Consider the following 17,734-nt stretch of genomic DNA (forward strand, 5'->3'; position numbering starts at 1 on the left):
AAGTACATTATTTTATTTGAGGTTGTTCTATATATGAAGTAGGTACATAAAATGTGAAGTTTCTTCATTCTCTCTACATATATAGTAATACTAGTATTCACTTGTTCTTTTCTATCTATCTATATGCACTATTCAAGCCCAATTTAACACGAGAAGAGAGATACACGCATTCCCAATATATGTTACTCCAGTTCAGTGTCACGTGACATATTTTTTCTACCAACTTTTTCTATTTATATTAAATTTACCGTATATAAAAATAATCCTAGAAAATTCAAGCTCAACCCAATGTATATACTTAGTAATAAAATTGTCACAACTTAAATTACGACCATCCTTGTGTTGTGCATACAAAAGGCACGAAAAGCTCAAGTTGGTATTTCATCGTCGGTTTTGGTATTTTACAATCATTATGGATCTAAAAACAATCTTAATTGCAACTTAAGTTGGTATAGTGATCAAATGTATTGCTCAAAATCACATAGAACGGCGGATAAACAAACTCATAAGACAAATAGCTAAGAGCATCCACAATGGAGGTGGCCCAGCCCGCGTCCGTCCGCGCCGCTGGCACGGACGTGTCTCACCGCCGCTGGGCTTGCGCCGCTGGTCGAGCAGCGCCGTGCCAGCGAGCAGGACATGTGGCGCGCGGCGATTAGGCAACGGCATAGCCGTTGCCTTTGAAAAATTTTTTAATTAAAAATCGGTTTTTAATTTAAAAAACCGATAAAAAAAAATTCATTTCCCAAAAAAATTATATCCGTTTATTACCGTTTTTTACCACTTTTTAAATTTTTTTATTTTTTTCCCCCCAAAAATGTAACGACCCGCTAAGCCGATATTATTATAATCAATATTAATAACTCGATTATCTAAATAAGTAACCTTTGTGCGATTAAATCCGAGCCACGATAGATTGTCGTCGTTGTTTGTTTTGACGATAGGCAAGTAAATAGAACACGTAAATATATTACACCTATATGAAAATAATAAATTTAAATAAATAAATAAATAAATAAATAAGATCCCAAAATCAAAATTTTAATGTCCGAAACATCAGATAAAAGTCCAACAAAAATTTAAATTAATACATCTTTAGTTCTAAATAAAATCGGGTACATCAACAAGAGTAGCTCCGAACTGGAATTGGTTTTTCCTGCACCAAATCAAACAAATAAACAAATAAAGTTTTCTTTTCAAATGAATAATCTAATGCAATAAATCAGATGCAGATCATTTAAGACAGATACTGTGACATATCTTTTTTTTACAACATTAAATGTTAGCAGAGAATGCATTAAATGTTCTGACAAAATGAGAATGATCAAGGGGGAAGAGTGTTGGCAACTTACTGCCAACGTCTCATGCAGCCTTTTTTTTTTTTGTATACCCATGTATAACAATCATTTCTTTCACCCACCCCACCATTCGACACCAATATTCACACAACTTAAGGGAAGGAGTGGAGAGGGGAGCGAGGAGGAGTGGCGGGGCAGGACATCAGTCCACCAAACCAAGAGGAATCACCGAGAGCTGAGGTAATCAAAATACTCTCCTCTTGCATCATATTAGAACCTCATGCTCAAGAACTTAAGAGCTTTAGGATTTCCAAATCACACAACTTGGAACAAGAAATATCATAAGTTGCTTTTAGCCCAAGATCAGTAATAAATTATCATGGCTACCAACGAAGAACAAAGCTTTAGCACGCATAGCCAAGACTTTCAACACCATATAGCTACTGCCCAAAATTCACAATCAAGCAAACTAAGTGTGTTAAGGCAAAAAGAACTTAGCTTTAGGGCCGAAAGGGCTGCCCAATGACTACCGGCGACGGCGAGGCCACAAAGGCAGCCACACGGACTCATCGGGGCAGCAACGACACTTGACAGCGGTGAGGCAGTAGCTGCTCGTGCGAGGCATCAGCAGGGGCAGAGGCCGAGAAAGGGGCTACTCAAACTCGAACCCGACAGACGGGGCGTCACCGTGGCAGCTTTGATCAGTGGCGACGGCTCTGTTTCACCAAGAAGCAGCGGCGGAGAGCCGACGCTGTTGTGAGTACAGAGGAGAATCGGAGCCTCGCAGTCGACGAGTGAGGGGTAAGGGCTGATAGGACCAAGTAGCAGGAGTCGATGATGGCGGCTCTAAGCTGACGGCGGAGGTCCGCAAATTGGGTCTCTAAAATTGGGATAAATTTCGAATTGAGAGAGAATTAGTGAGAGGGAGGCCAAGAACGGAGGGATCAAGAGAGAGAAGGAGGAAAGAGGGGCGCCGCCGGAGCGGCGGGGCTGGCAGGGCTGTTCATTTGGTGAAAGAGAGAGGAGGAAGGAGGCTGTTCATTTGGTGAAAGAGAGAGAAAGAAGACTTACGTCTTTTTCATAGGTTTTCTTTATTTGGGCCTAATGTTTGGGCTAGTGTTTTTTCCTTTTTATTTTATCTTGGGCTAATGAATTCATTGGTTTGATGCCACTAATTTAATTAGAGTGGGCTAATTTAATTGGTGAAATGGGCTCCATCTATATTGCTTTAGGCTTTAGGAGTTTAAAGTGAGTGAAATAATTAGTTTGGGCCTCATTAATTAAAATTGGATGTTTTGATTGGGCTCTTTTATTTTGTTAGGGGCTTCATAATTAAATTGGAGATATAAGGTGGGGGAATAATTAAGTTTTGGGTCGATAATTAATCGTGATGAATTATTTAATTAATCCCGGAATATTTCAAAGGATGAATAATTTTATCATAAGTCCAAAGTAAATATATATATTCGAAGAGGAAATGGTCGCGATAATTTAATTATGTATATTTCTAATTTTTGGGTTTTATTTCGATATCGTGGAAGGAAATACGAGGAGCCAACGAAGAAGTGGCTAGCTAACTCGCCGGAGCTAACTTGGGTAGCCCCGATGCCGGACCAAGTGGTTCCCGACGCCGACCGCAAGGAAGGAAGAAGGCGGCGGCCGACCGCCGTCGCGCCGCGACTCCATCTGCCCCCGCTCCCTATGCGCCACCTCCATCCCAGAACAACTCGCTGTGGATGCTCTTTGGCCAACTCAATATGGCTGATAGGTCAACTATGACCCCCACGCAACTTCAAACGCACGAGACCATGATATTGGGTCTCCAAAAACAATTGGGGTTAGTGCCGACGGATGAGTAGTCTTCCTCGGGTAATATTAGCCAATAATTATGTAATTTTTAATTTTTAGGAGTTTAATTATGTAATTTTAAATTTTTAGTATTTTAATTATGTAATTTTTAATTTTTAGGATTTTAATTATGTCTTTTTTATTTTATTTGTAATTTGTAATATTATTTAGGTTTTTTTAATGAATTTTAGTATTATGGAAATGTTTTTGTTTAATTGAATTTTAAATTAATTGTACTCGTCCTAGCGGAAGAGCACAGCTGTGGGTGTTGTGCTCTTGCCAGAGAGCAGGCAGAAAAAGTGGGCCGGGCCCACAACCGTACCGCTGGCAAGAGCACGGTTGTGGATGCTCTAAACGAAATGCACAACACTAATTTCTCGAAGTAATTTTTTTTTATGAAATCATAACTAACATCAACGTCACTTGAGGCAAAATCTAAACATTCACAAGCAAATTTTGGTACCTTTATTTTACAAAATGAAAACATAAACCATGAAATACCGTATTACTCCATCCGTTTCCCAAAATTTTAATTTTGGAAACGACATGAATTTTAATTTTGGAAACGACATGAATTTTAATGCAACGGAGAGGATGAAAAAAATGTAGTGAAATTAATGTTAGTGAATTGTGGGGCCCATCTCCTAAAATAGAGGGTTTCTATATTTACGAAACAAGGAAATAAACTAAAAAGGAAAGACTTTCTATTTTTAGGAAACATAGGGAGTATAATTTATTTATTTATCAAAATAAAAATTCATGGGATATTTCTGATACAAAAGAAATTTCATTTTTTAAAATTTGGTGATAAATGAGGGTATTTACAAATGAATTGAGGATAAAAAATGAAAAAAACGTTCATATTTTTGAAAGTGGAAACTTTTTTTTTAATTATTTTTTTTCCTGGTTTTTTTGAATTTTAATGATTTAAAAATAATAATTATAATGGATAAAAACTACGCTCACTCGCGGTGTGTCACACCCAATCCACAGCGCGTTACGTGAGCTGGGCATGTGTGCTCTTGTCTCTGAGCAGCGCTCTTAGCTAAGATAGCTCGTCGTGTGATGTGCCGACAGAATGAGTCCAACTCTTCCCTAAAGTACCGATGTGCATGCTCTTATGTACATTTGAAATTAAATTTAAAATCATCCGTTAATTTTTGGAATAACAATAAAATTTAAAGTTAGATTAACTACATTGGGTTTAAGCATGTGCAAAAGCACGAAAGTGACACTCGATTGGCCATATACAGTGGGTGTCCTTAATGCATCCGCTAAGTATAACTAACTATGTGGATGCATTTGGCAATTGAAGAAGCTCACGAGGTACCAAAGGGAGCTCCTACACCTTAAAATATTGAAGACGACGACCTTTGGGCATAGCATAAGGTCAACATCCAATCAGTATCAGTCACACTATAGATTAACTAACACGAATCGAACACCAACAAAAACATCATCAAAAACACTCACCCAGAATTGAAATTGGAGGCGGGTGGCTCCCGACGTTCCATTCCTTTTATCTCCAAATCCACAATTTCCCATTTCCACACATTCACCACACTCCACAAACACCTACCATCATCATCCCCTATCTCCATTCTCCTCTCCCAAACACACACTCAACTCCACACACAATCCCCACTCTCTGATTGTGCGCGCGCGTGTGTGTGTCTGATTCTGAGCAGTTGATGAGAGATGTCTCTGCACTCTGCCGGCCAAGTAGTGCAGTCGGTGAAGCTCTTTAGCATCACCGACAGTTGTAGAAAAGACTTGGTCTTTGTCGATTTCGTGGGCTTGTGCGGCGCCAAGAAAAATGTGGGTCGTCGGAGGGCGGGCGTTGGAGTGAATAGCCGCAGCTCTCAAAGGAATCATCTTCGCGGCTTGGCGGGGAAAACATGGGGTTCATCCATTAAGTCGGTTCTTGATCTCGAGCGCGTTAAACCCGACTCACAAAAACGGTCTTCTGATCCCAAGCCGAAGGTCCGAGGCGGTGGCTTTCTTGTTTGATTTATTGCAAAGATTGGATTTTTATTGCATGATTATTCAGCTGCCACCCTTCAAATTCCATCAAATATGTCCCCTGCTGCAAGCTTTTATGCACTTGTATGCTTGTTTTATTGTCTTTATGGTGTGAACTGTTTGACTCACTTCTTGTGCTTTTGTGGATATGCTCTGAGAGTGATCTTTTTGGTTCACTATACATGAGTAACTGGGATGCTCTAACGTTGACTGCCTCAGTGATTCAGCTCATTCTTGAGTTCTATTTGCCATTCTAGTACGTGGTTCACACATAGGGATGTGTTTGGACATCACATCAGGATAAGTACTTGTGCTTCATACTGGATGCGTTTTCAATCAACATAGATGATATAAGCTTCCGAAATGATTTGGTGGCAGAATGATTTATAGATCATCTTCTTAGGTCCATGGTTGAAGAGATTGGTGTCATTTGGTTTTTCGCTAGTTATTACTTATAAGACCATTCACGTATTGCAGTTGAGGAATGTTACGGTACCTCAGAAGAGTCTATCTTGCATCTTGGGGCGTGGTCCTGTGTGCTGGCATTTCAATTAAGTAATCTTTAAGTTAAGCTTTAGGTTCTGTAGATTGTTTTCTCAATAATGATTCTGCGCCATGGCTCATTATTTCTGTGTTTTTAAGACTTTAGAGTTTAGAGATAGACTACTCAAGGATTGTGGTGTCAGAAAATTTTGATCTAAAGAAGTAAGTAGTGTTAAATAAAAACTTGTGTAACCTAGGAAAAGTTCATTTGAAAGGGTCTAGATTGGCTTAGAAGCTCACAGTAGAGGGTAAATAAGTCAATTGTTTCAGCATTCATTTGTCCTTGTTAAGGTGCTTATATAGCTATATGTAATTGGTCTCCCGTCTCTGATGTAACCTTTTCTCTCAGTTTTTCTCCTTTTCTTAACCTGGATGATTGCTTCTTAAGAAGTTGATCTGTGTGAATATATCAAAGTATGACAAGATGAGTGATCCTCCATCTTCCTATACATGTGTGTGTTGGTTACCACTTCATCGCCTAATTCATCTTTTTTTTTTCGGAAGTTTCATACCCAGCTTCTATGCTATCTCTGATCTTGGGAGTTTTTCTAGAGTGTGGAGTGTGTAGCTGTGTTGCTTTTATCGTATATGGTTTGGAAGCATGTGTTAATAATGATGTCAAAACAAATAAAATAATAATTCAAGAGAGGCTCAGCCATCAAACAGTAAAAATTACATCATTTCATATTAATCATGAAATGTCCAATAAAAATTTAGTGATGCAGGAAACCTCTCCAGACCTTGTAATTATAATCCTTTCTAATGTGTTTCAAGTGCTTTTAATACTGTCTTTTCATCTGTTTGATGTTTTCTATGCAATTTGTACATCTCAGGTTGCAGACTTGAACGATATATTGGCTGAAAAGGGGGAATGCGGTGTTGGGTTTATTGCCAATTTGGACAACAAATCATCATATGGAATTGTCAAGGACGCTCTTACAGCTCTTGGGTGCATGGAACATCGTGGAGGGTGTGGAGCAGATAATGATTCAGGGGATGGTTCAGGTATTATGACCTCAATTCCCTGGGACCTTCTCAACAATTGGGCCAACGAACAAGGGATTGCTTCCTTTGATCAGTTGCATACTGGTGTTGGGATGTTGTTTCTTCCAAAGGATGAGGACCTCATGAAACAGGCCAAAACAGGTTAGTCAAGTGGCAGGGTATACATGATTTCAAGTCTATTGATGCATCTTCGACAAGTTTTAGCTTCCTGACAATCTAAAATGTTCATTTCAAAAATCATAAAGGTATGATAATGCAGGAATGAACTATAAAAGTTGGGAGTAGTTGTTTACAGAATAAAATTAAGCTCTTAGTATTCTATTTTTTTTTCAATCAAAAGGGTTTTTGTTAATATTTAGTTATCTTCTGGTACATTATCTGTCTTAATGATTAGCTTGATCTGGATTTAGATTGCACATGTTCCTGCCCCATCATAAGAACTTTAACCCCGCAAAGTTAAATATGTAAACATGTGGCTGGTGAGGTTAGTAAATTATCTTTAAAGTTGGGATTAAGATACTAATGTATGATTATGATTCACCTGACACATTTCAAGCTGTTTGTCCAATAGTTCTTGAATATATTTGAGATGGACTACTATATGGTCTCCTCGATCTCTAGATTTATATCCTAAAGTAGGTTCTGACTATTCAACTGTAATCCTTATGATTTTCTTTTCTTTTAAAAAAACTTTTTAATTGCTTTAATGCTTTATGCATTCTCTTGACATGTTATCTGCTTATGCAGCAATCTTGAAAATATTTGAACAAGAGGGTCTTGAAGTGCTTGGCTGGAGGCCAGTACCTGTAGATGTGTCTGTGGTTGGTTACTATGCAAGAGAAGCTATGCCAAACATACAGCAGGTCTTTGTTCAAATTCCGAAGGAAGAAAATATAGATGACATTGAAAGAGAATTTTTTATATGCCGGAAGTTGATCGAAAGATTAGCAAGCTCTGAAACATGGGGAAATGAGCTGTACTTTTGCTCATTATCGAATCAAACTATAGTTTACAAGGGAATGCTGCGATCTGAGGTTCTTGGTCGCTTTTATTATGATCTACAGAACAACCTTTACAAAACTCCTTTTGCTATATATCATCGTCGGTACAGTACAAATACTAGTCCTAGATGGCCTCTAGCTCAACCAATGAGGTTCCTTGGTCATAATGGAGAGATCAACACGATACAGGTTATGTATTCAGCTGATGTTCTTAGCCATGGTTACCTGGTTGTTCAGCATACTAAAGCTAAAATAATCTTGCAGGGGAATTTGAACTGGATGCAGTCTCGGGAGACTTCACTTAAATCACCAGTTTGGCGTGGTCGTGAAAGTGAACTCCGCCCTTTTGGAAACTCTAAAGCATCAGACTCTGCAAACCTCGACAGTGCAGCAGAAGTATAGCCACCTGCTTATAATGCTCTATGTGTTTTGGATTGAGTAACTTATGAAATTATCAATAAGCAAATAATGAAAGGAAAGAGTCTATTGGAGACAGTTTCATTTCATTAGAAGATGCAGCATTTCATTGTGAAGTGTTAACTGATTGATTATCTTAAGATATGGTCAATGTTGTTGTTGGTTATAAGTGAGGGCATGTGATTTCTTTCTTCTGATCTATATTGATGCACTGACATTGATTTGTCGCTGAAATCAGAAATTCTCTTCTAGCATCCACCAATTATATCTAGAAGAATGCTTTTTGCATACGTTTGGCACTGGAAACAAGTGTTTTTTGCTTGTGCCTTTTCATTTTTCATACTTTAATGTTTCTACTCTACATTTTGTATAGTTGTTGATAAGAAGTGGACGCGCTCCTGAGGAAGCCCTGATGCTCCTCGTTCCTGAAGCATACAAAAACCATCCAACTCTGTCGATCAAATATCCTGAGGTATCATGTTTCTTTGACAAATTTTCCCCATAATAGCTTTTTTCCATTGCTGATAAAAACCCATCCCTCTCATAATCGAATAACTGAATTAATAGTCTTCAGAATGGTACCACCTAACCAGCACTAATGCTATTTCAAGCTCTGCACAGTGCCTGTTGTGACTTCAACATGTAAGTTCTGGCAGATTTAACTTGTTATTGTTTGCTCCAGGCTATTGATTTTTATGATTACTACAAGGGTCAAATGGAGGCTTGGGATGGACCTGCTTTACTCTTATTCAGGTGAACTTTCCCAAAAAGTAGGTTTTGTTTTTTTTGACATTTATGGATGAGTTTTTGTGTTTAAATTGTAATTCAGTATTCTAAAATAGTAAAATTGATCTTGTGATTCCATCATATCCATACCGTATTGTCCATTCCATATTTCTGAAAATATCTACTTTTTGTTAAGACCTTTGTTTTACATATAAAGTGACTACACTATGGATTCGCTATGTATTTTCCATCACGTGGTTTTAAATGCCGATGTGAATAGTAATGTGTGGCTTTTCTTTGGGTGACTGGTGAGTATCTATTGTGATGCTTTAATTTCTCTATCTTTTATCTGGATGTATTCCAGTGATGGGAAAACAGTTGGAGCTTGTCTTGACCGAAATGGACTTCGCCCTGCTAGATATTGGCGGACGGTAGACAATGTTGTCTATGTGGCATCTGAGGTTTGCTTGCTCTTCATTCTTTTTACTGGTTTGTTTGAGGACATACGCATAATTGGATGGTGAACTCCATTCATGTTATTGAGACCTTGGAAACATTTGATAGGCATTTGTGGTAGTTTGATTAGTGAAACACACTGCTGAAGATTTCCTAAGGTGAAACGCTTCTTACTTAGTTGTGCTAGCAGAGATTATTTTAATGCTGCTTTTAGAGAAGTAAATAATATGAATAACATAAATCCTTAGAACTTAAAAGTAGAGAGGTTGGCTGTGAGCTACTATTGTTTGTTGTATTCTCTCCCCTCGGAAATGCATTTTGATCACTACATCACCCTGCATTTCACTATAAAGTTCAAATGCCTGGTGGAAATACTACTACTAGCTATATGAATTAAGATATCTTTCCCAGCCCGACAGTATGTGTGGATTTTTATTATGAAATTCTCCCTAGACAAAAGAGTGTCTGTCATTTTCAAATTTGCTAAAAATTGAGAAAACAATGTTTAAAAAGCCCAGTTTGACTTTCTTAGCCGATCAGTTGCTACAGCTCTCTCGTTTATTTCGAACTAAGTGGTGGTCAATGAGGCATGAACTAGTTTTCTTCAAAAAAGTACTCCATATCCTGTACCCATGTTATTATGTAGATCTTATTGGTAAATTAGAAAAATAGTGAGACTTATAATTTTTTAACCAATACGTCTTAAATTTTAAAATTGATACTGCTTTTAAACTGTCACAAAGTTCTGCATTTCCTGATTTATATTAAATATAGTACTTAACAATCACAAGGACCCAAATTGATTTCAGTTTCTTCCCAATTTTCAAGGTGGGTGTTTTACCAACGGATGACTCGAAAGTTGTAATGAAAGGGCGTTTGGGCCCTGGGATGATGATTTCTGTCGACCTAACTAGTGGACAGGTACTTAGTATGTGATCTTAGTTTGTATGAAACTGTTACCCAACTAAAATCAGATTCGTAGATGCCACAAGTAAACAAAATTATGTCTCTTTACTAATATTCCTGCATACGATTTCTTGTGCATAGGTATTTGAAAATACTGAGGTTAAAAAGCGAATTGCACTATCTAATCCTTATGGGAAATGGGTGAAAGAAAATCTCCGTCCTTTGAAGCCTGAACACTTTATGTCTACAACTGTCTTGGACAATGAAACAATTTTAAGGCGCCAACAGTAAGTTACTGGAGACTTATCCTTTCTTTTATGTTTTATTAGCCTGAAACTACATGTCAGACAGTGTTGCTTGATTTGGAACTAATTGGAAAGATAGTCTGGAGAGGAGAGATTATAGTTCATTACTTAGCCCATTCTTCCGCACTTATCCTTCTTCACTGACTGAAGTGGAGTAACTCTTTTGACAAGTTAAAGACATTTCTTAAAAAATATGACATTCTTCGGATTGAAGTTACTTAGAGGTGGGTTATAGCAACTATGCTGACTGCCCTATCTGTTGTACCAGGGCATACGGATATTCTAGTGAAGACGTCCAGATGGTGATTGAATCGATGGCCTCCCAAGGGAAGGAGCCTACTTTCTGTATGGGGGATGATATCCCTTTGGCAGTGTTATCCACAAGGCCTCACATGTTGTTCGACTATTTCAAGCAACGATTTGCTCAGGTCTGTAAGTTTTATTATTATTAGCACTCAACTAATAGTATAATATTTTTATGTAGATGTGATAATGTATGATGTAGCATGGAATATATATTTTAATAAATACTCCTACATGATTTGGTAATGGCGCTGCCTGTTCCAATGCTTCAATATCTTCTTATTGTATTGTCCTTTTAATTGTACTGTTACTTTTGTATTGCGGATATTATTCAGACTTCAAACATGAATTACCTTCTAAACTTTTTCTTACAGTATTGTAAAGCTGATCCAATTCACAAAATGTTCTTATATATTGATGAACTAGGTTACCAATCCTGCTATAGATCCTCTCAGAGAAGGACTAGTCATGTCTCTTGAAGTCAACCTTGGGAAACGAGGCAACATACTAGAAGTTGGCCCAGAAAACGTTTCTCAGGTACTTACACATTTCTTTGATTTTCATGACGACTGGGAAAGGAAGTACCACACAATTCTTCCATGCATTACTTTACTCACAGTAGTACATTATGCTTTTTTCAATTAGGTCATGTTGTCAAACCCTGTACTTAATGAAGGGGAGCTGGAGTCTTTACTGAAAGATCCACTCTTGAAAGCCCAAGTTTTACCCACGTATTTTGACATAAGGAGAGGAGTCGAAGGTTCGCTAGAGAAAACACTGAACAAGCTCTGCGAAGCTGCTGATGAAGCTGTTAGAAATGGTTCCCAGCTCCTTGTTCTATCTGACAGGTTTGATGAGCTGGTAAGATTTTTGTTCCTGTGCATTACATTCGTCATTTTTGTCGTCGTCATTATTATTATTATTATTATTATTATTTTTATTATTTCTTGTGCAATAATGGTTTGCCTTTCTGCTAGTATATCATTTTTGTGATTTGAGTATTCATCCAAACAACTGTTTGCTTCCATCAGGAGGCAACTAGGCCAGCCATCCCGATACTTCTAGCCGTGGGTGCTGTTCACCAGCATCTGATTCAGAATGGACTGCGAATGCAAGCTTCCATTGTTGCTGATACAGCTCAGTGCTTCAGTACTCATCAATTTGCCTGTCTAATTGGATATGGCGCGAGGTATATCTTATTTTCTAATTTATTTATGCATTTATGTGCATGAACTGTTTGATATACGTGAGGTTAGTTTTTACATTTCATTCGTTCAGATACACATGATATGGTGAAATATTTATTTATCGACTATAGATCAAACATATCCTTGATTTTTACATTATTATGAAATTGATAATTCCAGCTTAAAAAATGATTCCATAAAATAAATTAAAATGTTTCAACTACTTAGGCTCATGACATATGCGGGGCAAAAGACAGCGACCTCTGAGGCATTAAATTGTCACCAGAGATATTCTGGTTCCTTCACATGTCTCCTTATGTAAAGGAAGCATATGAGGATTTACTCACTTTCAACCTTCTAAATCAATCAGTCCTATGATCTTATCTCAAATTGGAATTAGTATATTATGAAAACTAAAATGCTCATTTACCCTAATGTGCTGCATTAAATAATTTGATTAGTTCTCATATACTAATTTGGTGGCTTTTACTAGTGCTATCTGCCCATACCTGGCACTGGAGACATGTCGTCAGTGGCGGTTGAGCACTAAAACTGTGAACCTGATGCGCACTGGAAAAATGCCTACTGTTACAATTGAACAGGCTCAGAAGAACTTTTGCAAGGTTTATATTTATTCATCTTTTCTGCACGTAGTTGGATTACAATTGTCTGTACTAAACTTGAATGCTTATAATATGTACTTGGTTGGGTATGGTAGGCAATAAGTGTTTCTAATTTCTATTTCAGGCGGTTAGATCTGGCCTTCTGAAGATTCTCTCAAAAATGGGCATCTCATTGCTCTCCAGGTATTTAAACTCTGGGTTATAATATTCTTCGGTGTGGCTTTGGAAATTCTTTTTTTCATTCTACTTTTACTTGTCTGTAGTTACTGTGGCGCACAAATATTTGAAGTTTATGGACTGGGCCAAGAAATAATTGACATTGCTTTTTCTGGGAGTGTGTCGAAGATTGGTGGATTAACACTAGATGAGGTAATAAACTAGTTGGAAGAAGCATTTGAGTTTTTGTTGCTTTTCCTTTATTAATAAGTGAACTACAAACTTTTTTTGCAGTTAGCACGAGAGACATTGTCATTCTGGGTTAAGGCTTTCTCCCAAGACACTGCTAAAAGACTTGAGAATTTTGGGTTCATACAGTTTAGGCCCGGAGGTAGGTTTTTAAAGTTCCATATTGATCATCAGAACCCTCAAGTTACTCAATATTTTTACGGTTGCATGCACAAGTGCTAAATCCTCATATTCCTACATAATAGGAGAATATCATGGAAACAATCCTGAGATGTCAAAGCTTCTTCACAAAGCCGTACGACAAAAAAGTGAATCTGCATATTCAATTTATCAGCAGCATTTGGCCACCCGACCAGTGAATGTGAGTCACTTTTTGTGTGGTTCCTTCTTTGTTTACCTTTTTCATCTATTTACAAATCTTGGTATTCGAGATTGCCCTTTCTGTTTTGGTGGGGCTTGATCGTGAGTTATTTCAAATTAATATTCATTGAAATATCTGATATGTGTGAAGTTGATACCTTCACATTGAGAATTCACCATCATTGACCGAATTTATGCTTACTGATGGCAGGTTCTCAGGGATCTCTTTGAACTTAAAAGTGACAGGTCTCCAATTCCACTTGGAAAGGTTGAGCCCGCTACCTCTATTGTTCAGAGGTTTTGTACTGGTGGCATGTCACTTGGTGCAATATCCAGAGAAACTCATGAGGCGATTGCCATTGCAATGAACAGATTAGGCGGAAAATCTAATTCTGGAGAAGGGGGAGAGGTAATTAACCTTATCATTGTGTAATCTTATATGTTGTGGTCAGAGCATCCAGAATTGAGCTTTATGATTGGTTGTGGGAGAAAATATTTGGTTCACATAGAGGTATACAGACTTCTAATTATGTTTGGTGATAGTAAAGGCTCCCAACGAAATGATTTCTGGAAAATATAGGTCATATTTTACTTATGGTAATTCACACAATATTCTATTTAACACTTCGTGACACAAGGGTTGACATTCATCTAGGATCCAATTCGGTGGACTCCGCTTACAGATGTCGTTGATGGGTACTCTCCAACATTACCTCACCTTAAAGGTCTTCAAAATGGTGATACTGCTACTAGTGCCATAAAGCAGGTCTGAATACCCTGAGTGTTGTTCTTTATTTTCATTTTTTTCTGTTATTGAAATTCTCATCTGCATGCATACAATATATACTTTTGCTGCACTAACAAAACTAATGTGATGTTTCAGGTCGCTTCAGGGCGTTTTGGAGTCACCCCAACTTTCTTGGCTAACGCCGACCAACTAGAAATCAAAATCGCGCAAGGTGCAAAACCAGGAGAAGGTGGCCAACTGCCAGGGAAGAAAGTCAGTGCTTATATTGCAAGATTAAGGAACTCGAAGCCAGGTGTACCACTCATATCTCCACCTCCTCATCACGACATTTACTCTATTGAGGATCTTGCCCAATTGATTTATGACCTTCACCAGGTGAGCTGAAGAATACATGCAATGTTATGCTTGTGTAATTGCTTTAATCCGGGACAATCAGATGGTAAGAATATTTAATTTACAGGTCAACCCCAGAGCTAAAGTATCGGTAAAGCTAGTTGCAGAAGCTGGCATTGGTACAGTGGCTTCTGGAGTTGCCAAGGGTAATGCTGACATTATACAGGTAAAGCATCATTTACTTGGGTCAACATTCATTGTTTTCTATGTTGAATTTCTTAGATAGTTAGTTAATTCTTCTTTCGTTGCTGTTTGTAGATATCAGGACATGATGGAGGAACTGGTGCTAGCCCGGTAAGCTCTATTAAGCATGCTGGTGGTCCTTGGGAACTTGGGGTTACAGAAACACATCAGGTTTTTTTTCTTATTTCTTTCGGGATATGAATCTCTTATTTTGTGCGTTCTTTCTATGAAATTTGTTTACTTACAATTTCTTGTCCTAATGCATGGTGGGTCCGGTGGTCTGGTTTGTCCGTTTAATATAGACACTCATTTCAAATGGGCTTAGAGAAAGGGTCATTCTCAGAGTCGATGGTGGGTTCAAGAGTGGATTTGATGTTCTCATGGCTGCAATAATGGGTGCTGATGAGTACGGATTTGGTTCTATTGCCATGATTGCTACTGGTTGTGTCATGGCTCGTATATGCCACACGAATAACTGTCCTGTTGGTGTAGCCAGCCAGGTAACGAATCATTAATAATGTTGTCCTTTTCATTTGAATTTCTTCTTCACAGTATTTGGCTGGGTTCATCAATCTCTCCAACTGACTTTCTGCAGAGGGAAGAGCTAAGAGCTCGTTTTCCCGGTGTACCTGCTGACCTTGTCAACTATTTCTTATATGTCGCGGAAGAGTTGAGAGGTGTGCTGGCCCAACTTGGCTATGAGAAACTCGACGACATAATTGGTCACACCGAGCTACTTAGACCTCGAGATATTTCATTAGTGAAGACCCAACATCTAGACCTTAATTATATTCTCTCTGTAAGTATACAAGAAAATATTGTTCTGATGCATTGCCCATAATATAAAATGTGGGTTATTGTAAATAATTTACACATTTGCATCTCAGAATGTTGGATTACCAAAATTAACCAGCACTCAAATAAGGAACCAGGAAGTGCATAGTAACGGGCCTGTTCTGGATGATACGTTGCTTGCAGACGAAGAGGTAATACTTTGTAATTGAGACAAACACTTTCTTGGCACTCCTTCCCTAAACCATTTTTTATATGCTCTTCAAATCTTCAGATTTACAAGTTTATTTAATAAAACTGATAAATTCTCTGCTAAATTTAATTGCCTGGTGTGCTTGCAACTATACCATTCTGCTGTCTTATTATCTTCTTGTTTCTTCTGATACAGATAGCCAAGGCTATTGAGAATGAAACAGTCGCGAATAAGACTGTACAAATATACAACGTGGACAGGGCAGTTTGTGGCCGAGTTGCTGGTGTAATTGCAAAGAAATATGGAGACACCGGGTTTGCTGGTCAAGTGAACATAACGTAAGAAAGATCACTTTTTTAGAATATAACGCGCTATCAACTGTCACTATCCACTAGTTTGGGGGTTCGAGCCATCACGGGGGTAATGGGAAATCATTATTGATCCTCTTTTTTAGGAGAAGAAAAAAAAACTGTTGCTATTCGTCTGGACAGTAATGAAGTTGGGACTTATGATGTTTCTTTTTTATCTTTTTCTCAGGTTTGTAGGGAGTGCAGGTCAGTCATTTGGTTGCTTTTTGACACCCGGCATGAACATCCGTTTAATTGGAGAAGCTAACGACTACGTTGGAAAGGTATGTGGATCGGTAATCTTAGCTCTAAATGCTTTATACTTGCCGTCCGTTGTTTTTTTTATAATTACTCCATGTTAGTATCAGCTTCTAACATGCTGTGTATGTTAAGGGTATGGCTGGAGGCGAACTCGTAGTTGTGCCTGTCGAAAATCCCGGATTTGTCCCGGAGGACGCCACTATAGTTGGAAACACCTGCTTATATGGAGCAACTGGTGGCCAAGTCTTTGTTAATGGGAAAGGTGGCGAGCGTTTTGCTGTCCGGAACTCACTAGCTGAAGCAGTCGTGGAAGGAACCGGAGATCACTGCCTCGAGTATATGACTGGGGGTTGCGTCGTCATCCTAGGAAAGTAAGTATTGGGTTACGTCCCACATTATGTCTGAAAATGAGCTTACCACTGTCAATAGTAGTATTTACCTTTGTTGTCTTTGCTCTCACCAGGGTTGGAAGAAACGTAGCTGCAGGCATGACCGGAGGTCTGGCCTACATTCTTGACGAGGACGACACCCTTATCCCAAAGGTTGGTACAGTTCAACATTTGTGCCCGTTGGTAGTCTTAAATCCCCTTACTATACGATGTGACCATGTCAACAGGTGAACAAGGAAATCGTCAAGATCCAGAGAGTCGTTGCTCCAGTCGGACAGATGCAACTCAAGAACCTCATCGAAGCCCATGTCGTAAGTATATGATTTATTGTGTTATAGTAAAATCTTGCAAATTCCAACACTAAGGTTGTGACCCTTTGCTGCTACCATTTTAGCGTTTATAAATAAACAACATAGTACATGTTTGGTAGGGAAGATAACTCATCTATGTTTGGAATTCTACGACCAACGTGGTAAAATGACCTCATTTTTTTGTGTAGGAAAAAACTGGTAGCAGCAAAGGGTCTCAAATTCTGAAGGAATGGGACAAATATTTGCCACTGTTTTGGCAATTGGTTCCTCCAAGTGAAGAAGACACTCCAGAAGCATGTGCAGAATACGATCAGACGACTGCGGGTGTCACTCTGCAGTCAGCATAGGATCGGCCACCCTCACAACGCGACGGCTTATGATTGAACAAAGCAGCCAACCCATCCTAATACTAGGATATAAGAGCAGTTTGTTTGTACAGTGTTTCTGTAGAAATTTGAGATTCGTATAGATTCTCTTTCTAGAATGAGATCTTGTTTTTAAAGATCAAACAGCCTACAGAATTTGGAAATCAGATTTGAATTCCCCATCAAATCGGGAGATAAAAACAGGATGCTTTTGCTTGATGATTGGCACTTGTTCAAATCTATGTTGGGAGCAATAAACTTCTGTATATGTATGTACTATATCAATGTAATTGTACATGCAAGTGAAAATTACTCCATAATTTATCTTTTTGTTGCTTTGATCAGTA

At 38.4% G+C, this 17,734-nt stretch overlaps 1 protein-coding gene across 1 annotated transcript; it reads left to right on the top strand.

The window, feature by feature from the left end:
• The first annotated feature begins 4,537 nt into the window (after positions 1-4,537).
• Positions 4,538-17,734, top strand: LOC121799482 (ferredoxin-dependent glutamate synthase, chloroplastic-like). Its single transcript, XM_042198868.1, has 32 exons — positions 4,538-5,129; positions 6,545-6,857; positions 7,464-7,906; positions 7,982-8,113; positions 8,508-8,606; positions 8,817-8,887; positions 9,225-9,321; positions 10,145-10,237; positions 10,364-10,509; positions 10,796-10,955; positions 11,257-11,367; positions 11,476-11,691; positions 11,862-12,019; positions 12,511-12,640; positions 12,765-12,823; positions 12,904-13,009; positions 13,091-13,187; positions 13,291-13,406; positions 13,617-13,814; positions 14,061-14,171; positions 14,289-14,528; positions 14,614-14,712; positions 14,805-14,900; positions 15,032-15,229; positions 15,325-15,528; positions 15,617-15,715; positions 15,910-16,052; positions 16,252-16,345; positions 16,455-16,693; positions 16,786-16,864; positions 16,939-17,022; positions 17,211-17,734. The coding sequence occupies exons 1-32, from the start codon at positions 4,845-4,847 to the stop codon at positions 17,367-17,369; spliced, it is 4,875 nt and encodes a 1,624-aa protein (XP_042054802.1). The 5' UTR covers positions 4,538-4,844; the 3' UTR covers positions 17,370-17,734.

Source organism: Salvia splendens, chromosome 4 (genome assembly GCF_004379255.2).
Source record: "Salvia splendens isolate huo1 chromosome 4, SspV2, whole genome shotgun sequence".
Lineage (NCBI taxonomy): Eukaryota > Viridiplantae > Streptophyta > Magnoliopsida > Lamiales > Lamiaceae > Salvia > Salvia splendens.

What these genes read in the sequence shown, in the direction of transcription:
- LOC121799482 (XM_042198868.1), top strand. Translation starts at nt 4,845, where the DNA reads ATGTCTCTGCACTCTGCCGGCCAAGTAGTGCAGTCGGTGAAGCTCTTT. An exon ending in CTTCTGATCCCAAGCCGAAG is followed by an intron (nt 5,130 to 6,544) that starts GTCCGAGGCGGT and finishes TGTACATCTCAG; the next exon opens with GTTGCAGACTTGAACGATAT. An exon ending in TGATTTATGACCTTCACCAG is followed by an intron (nt 14,529 to 14,613) that starts GTGAGCTGAAGA and finishes TTTAATTTACAG; the next exon opens with GTCAACCCCAGAGCTAAAGT.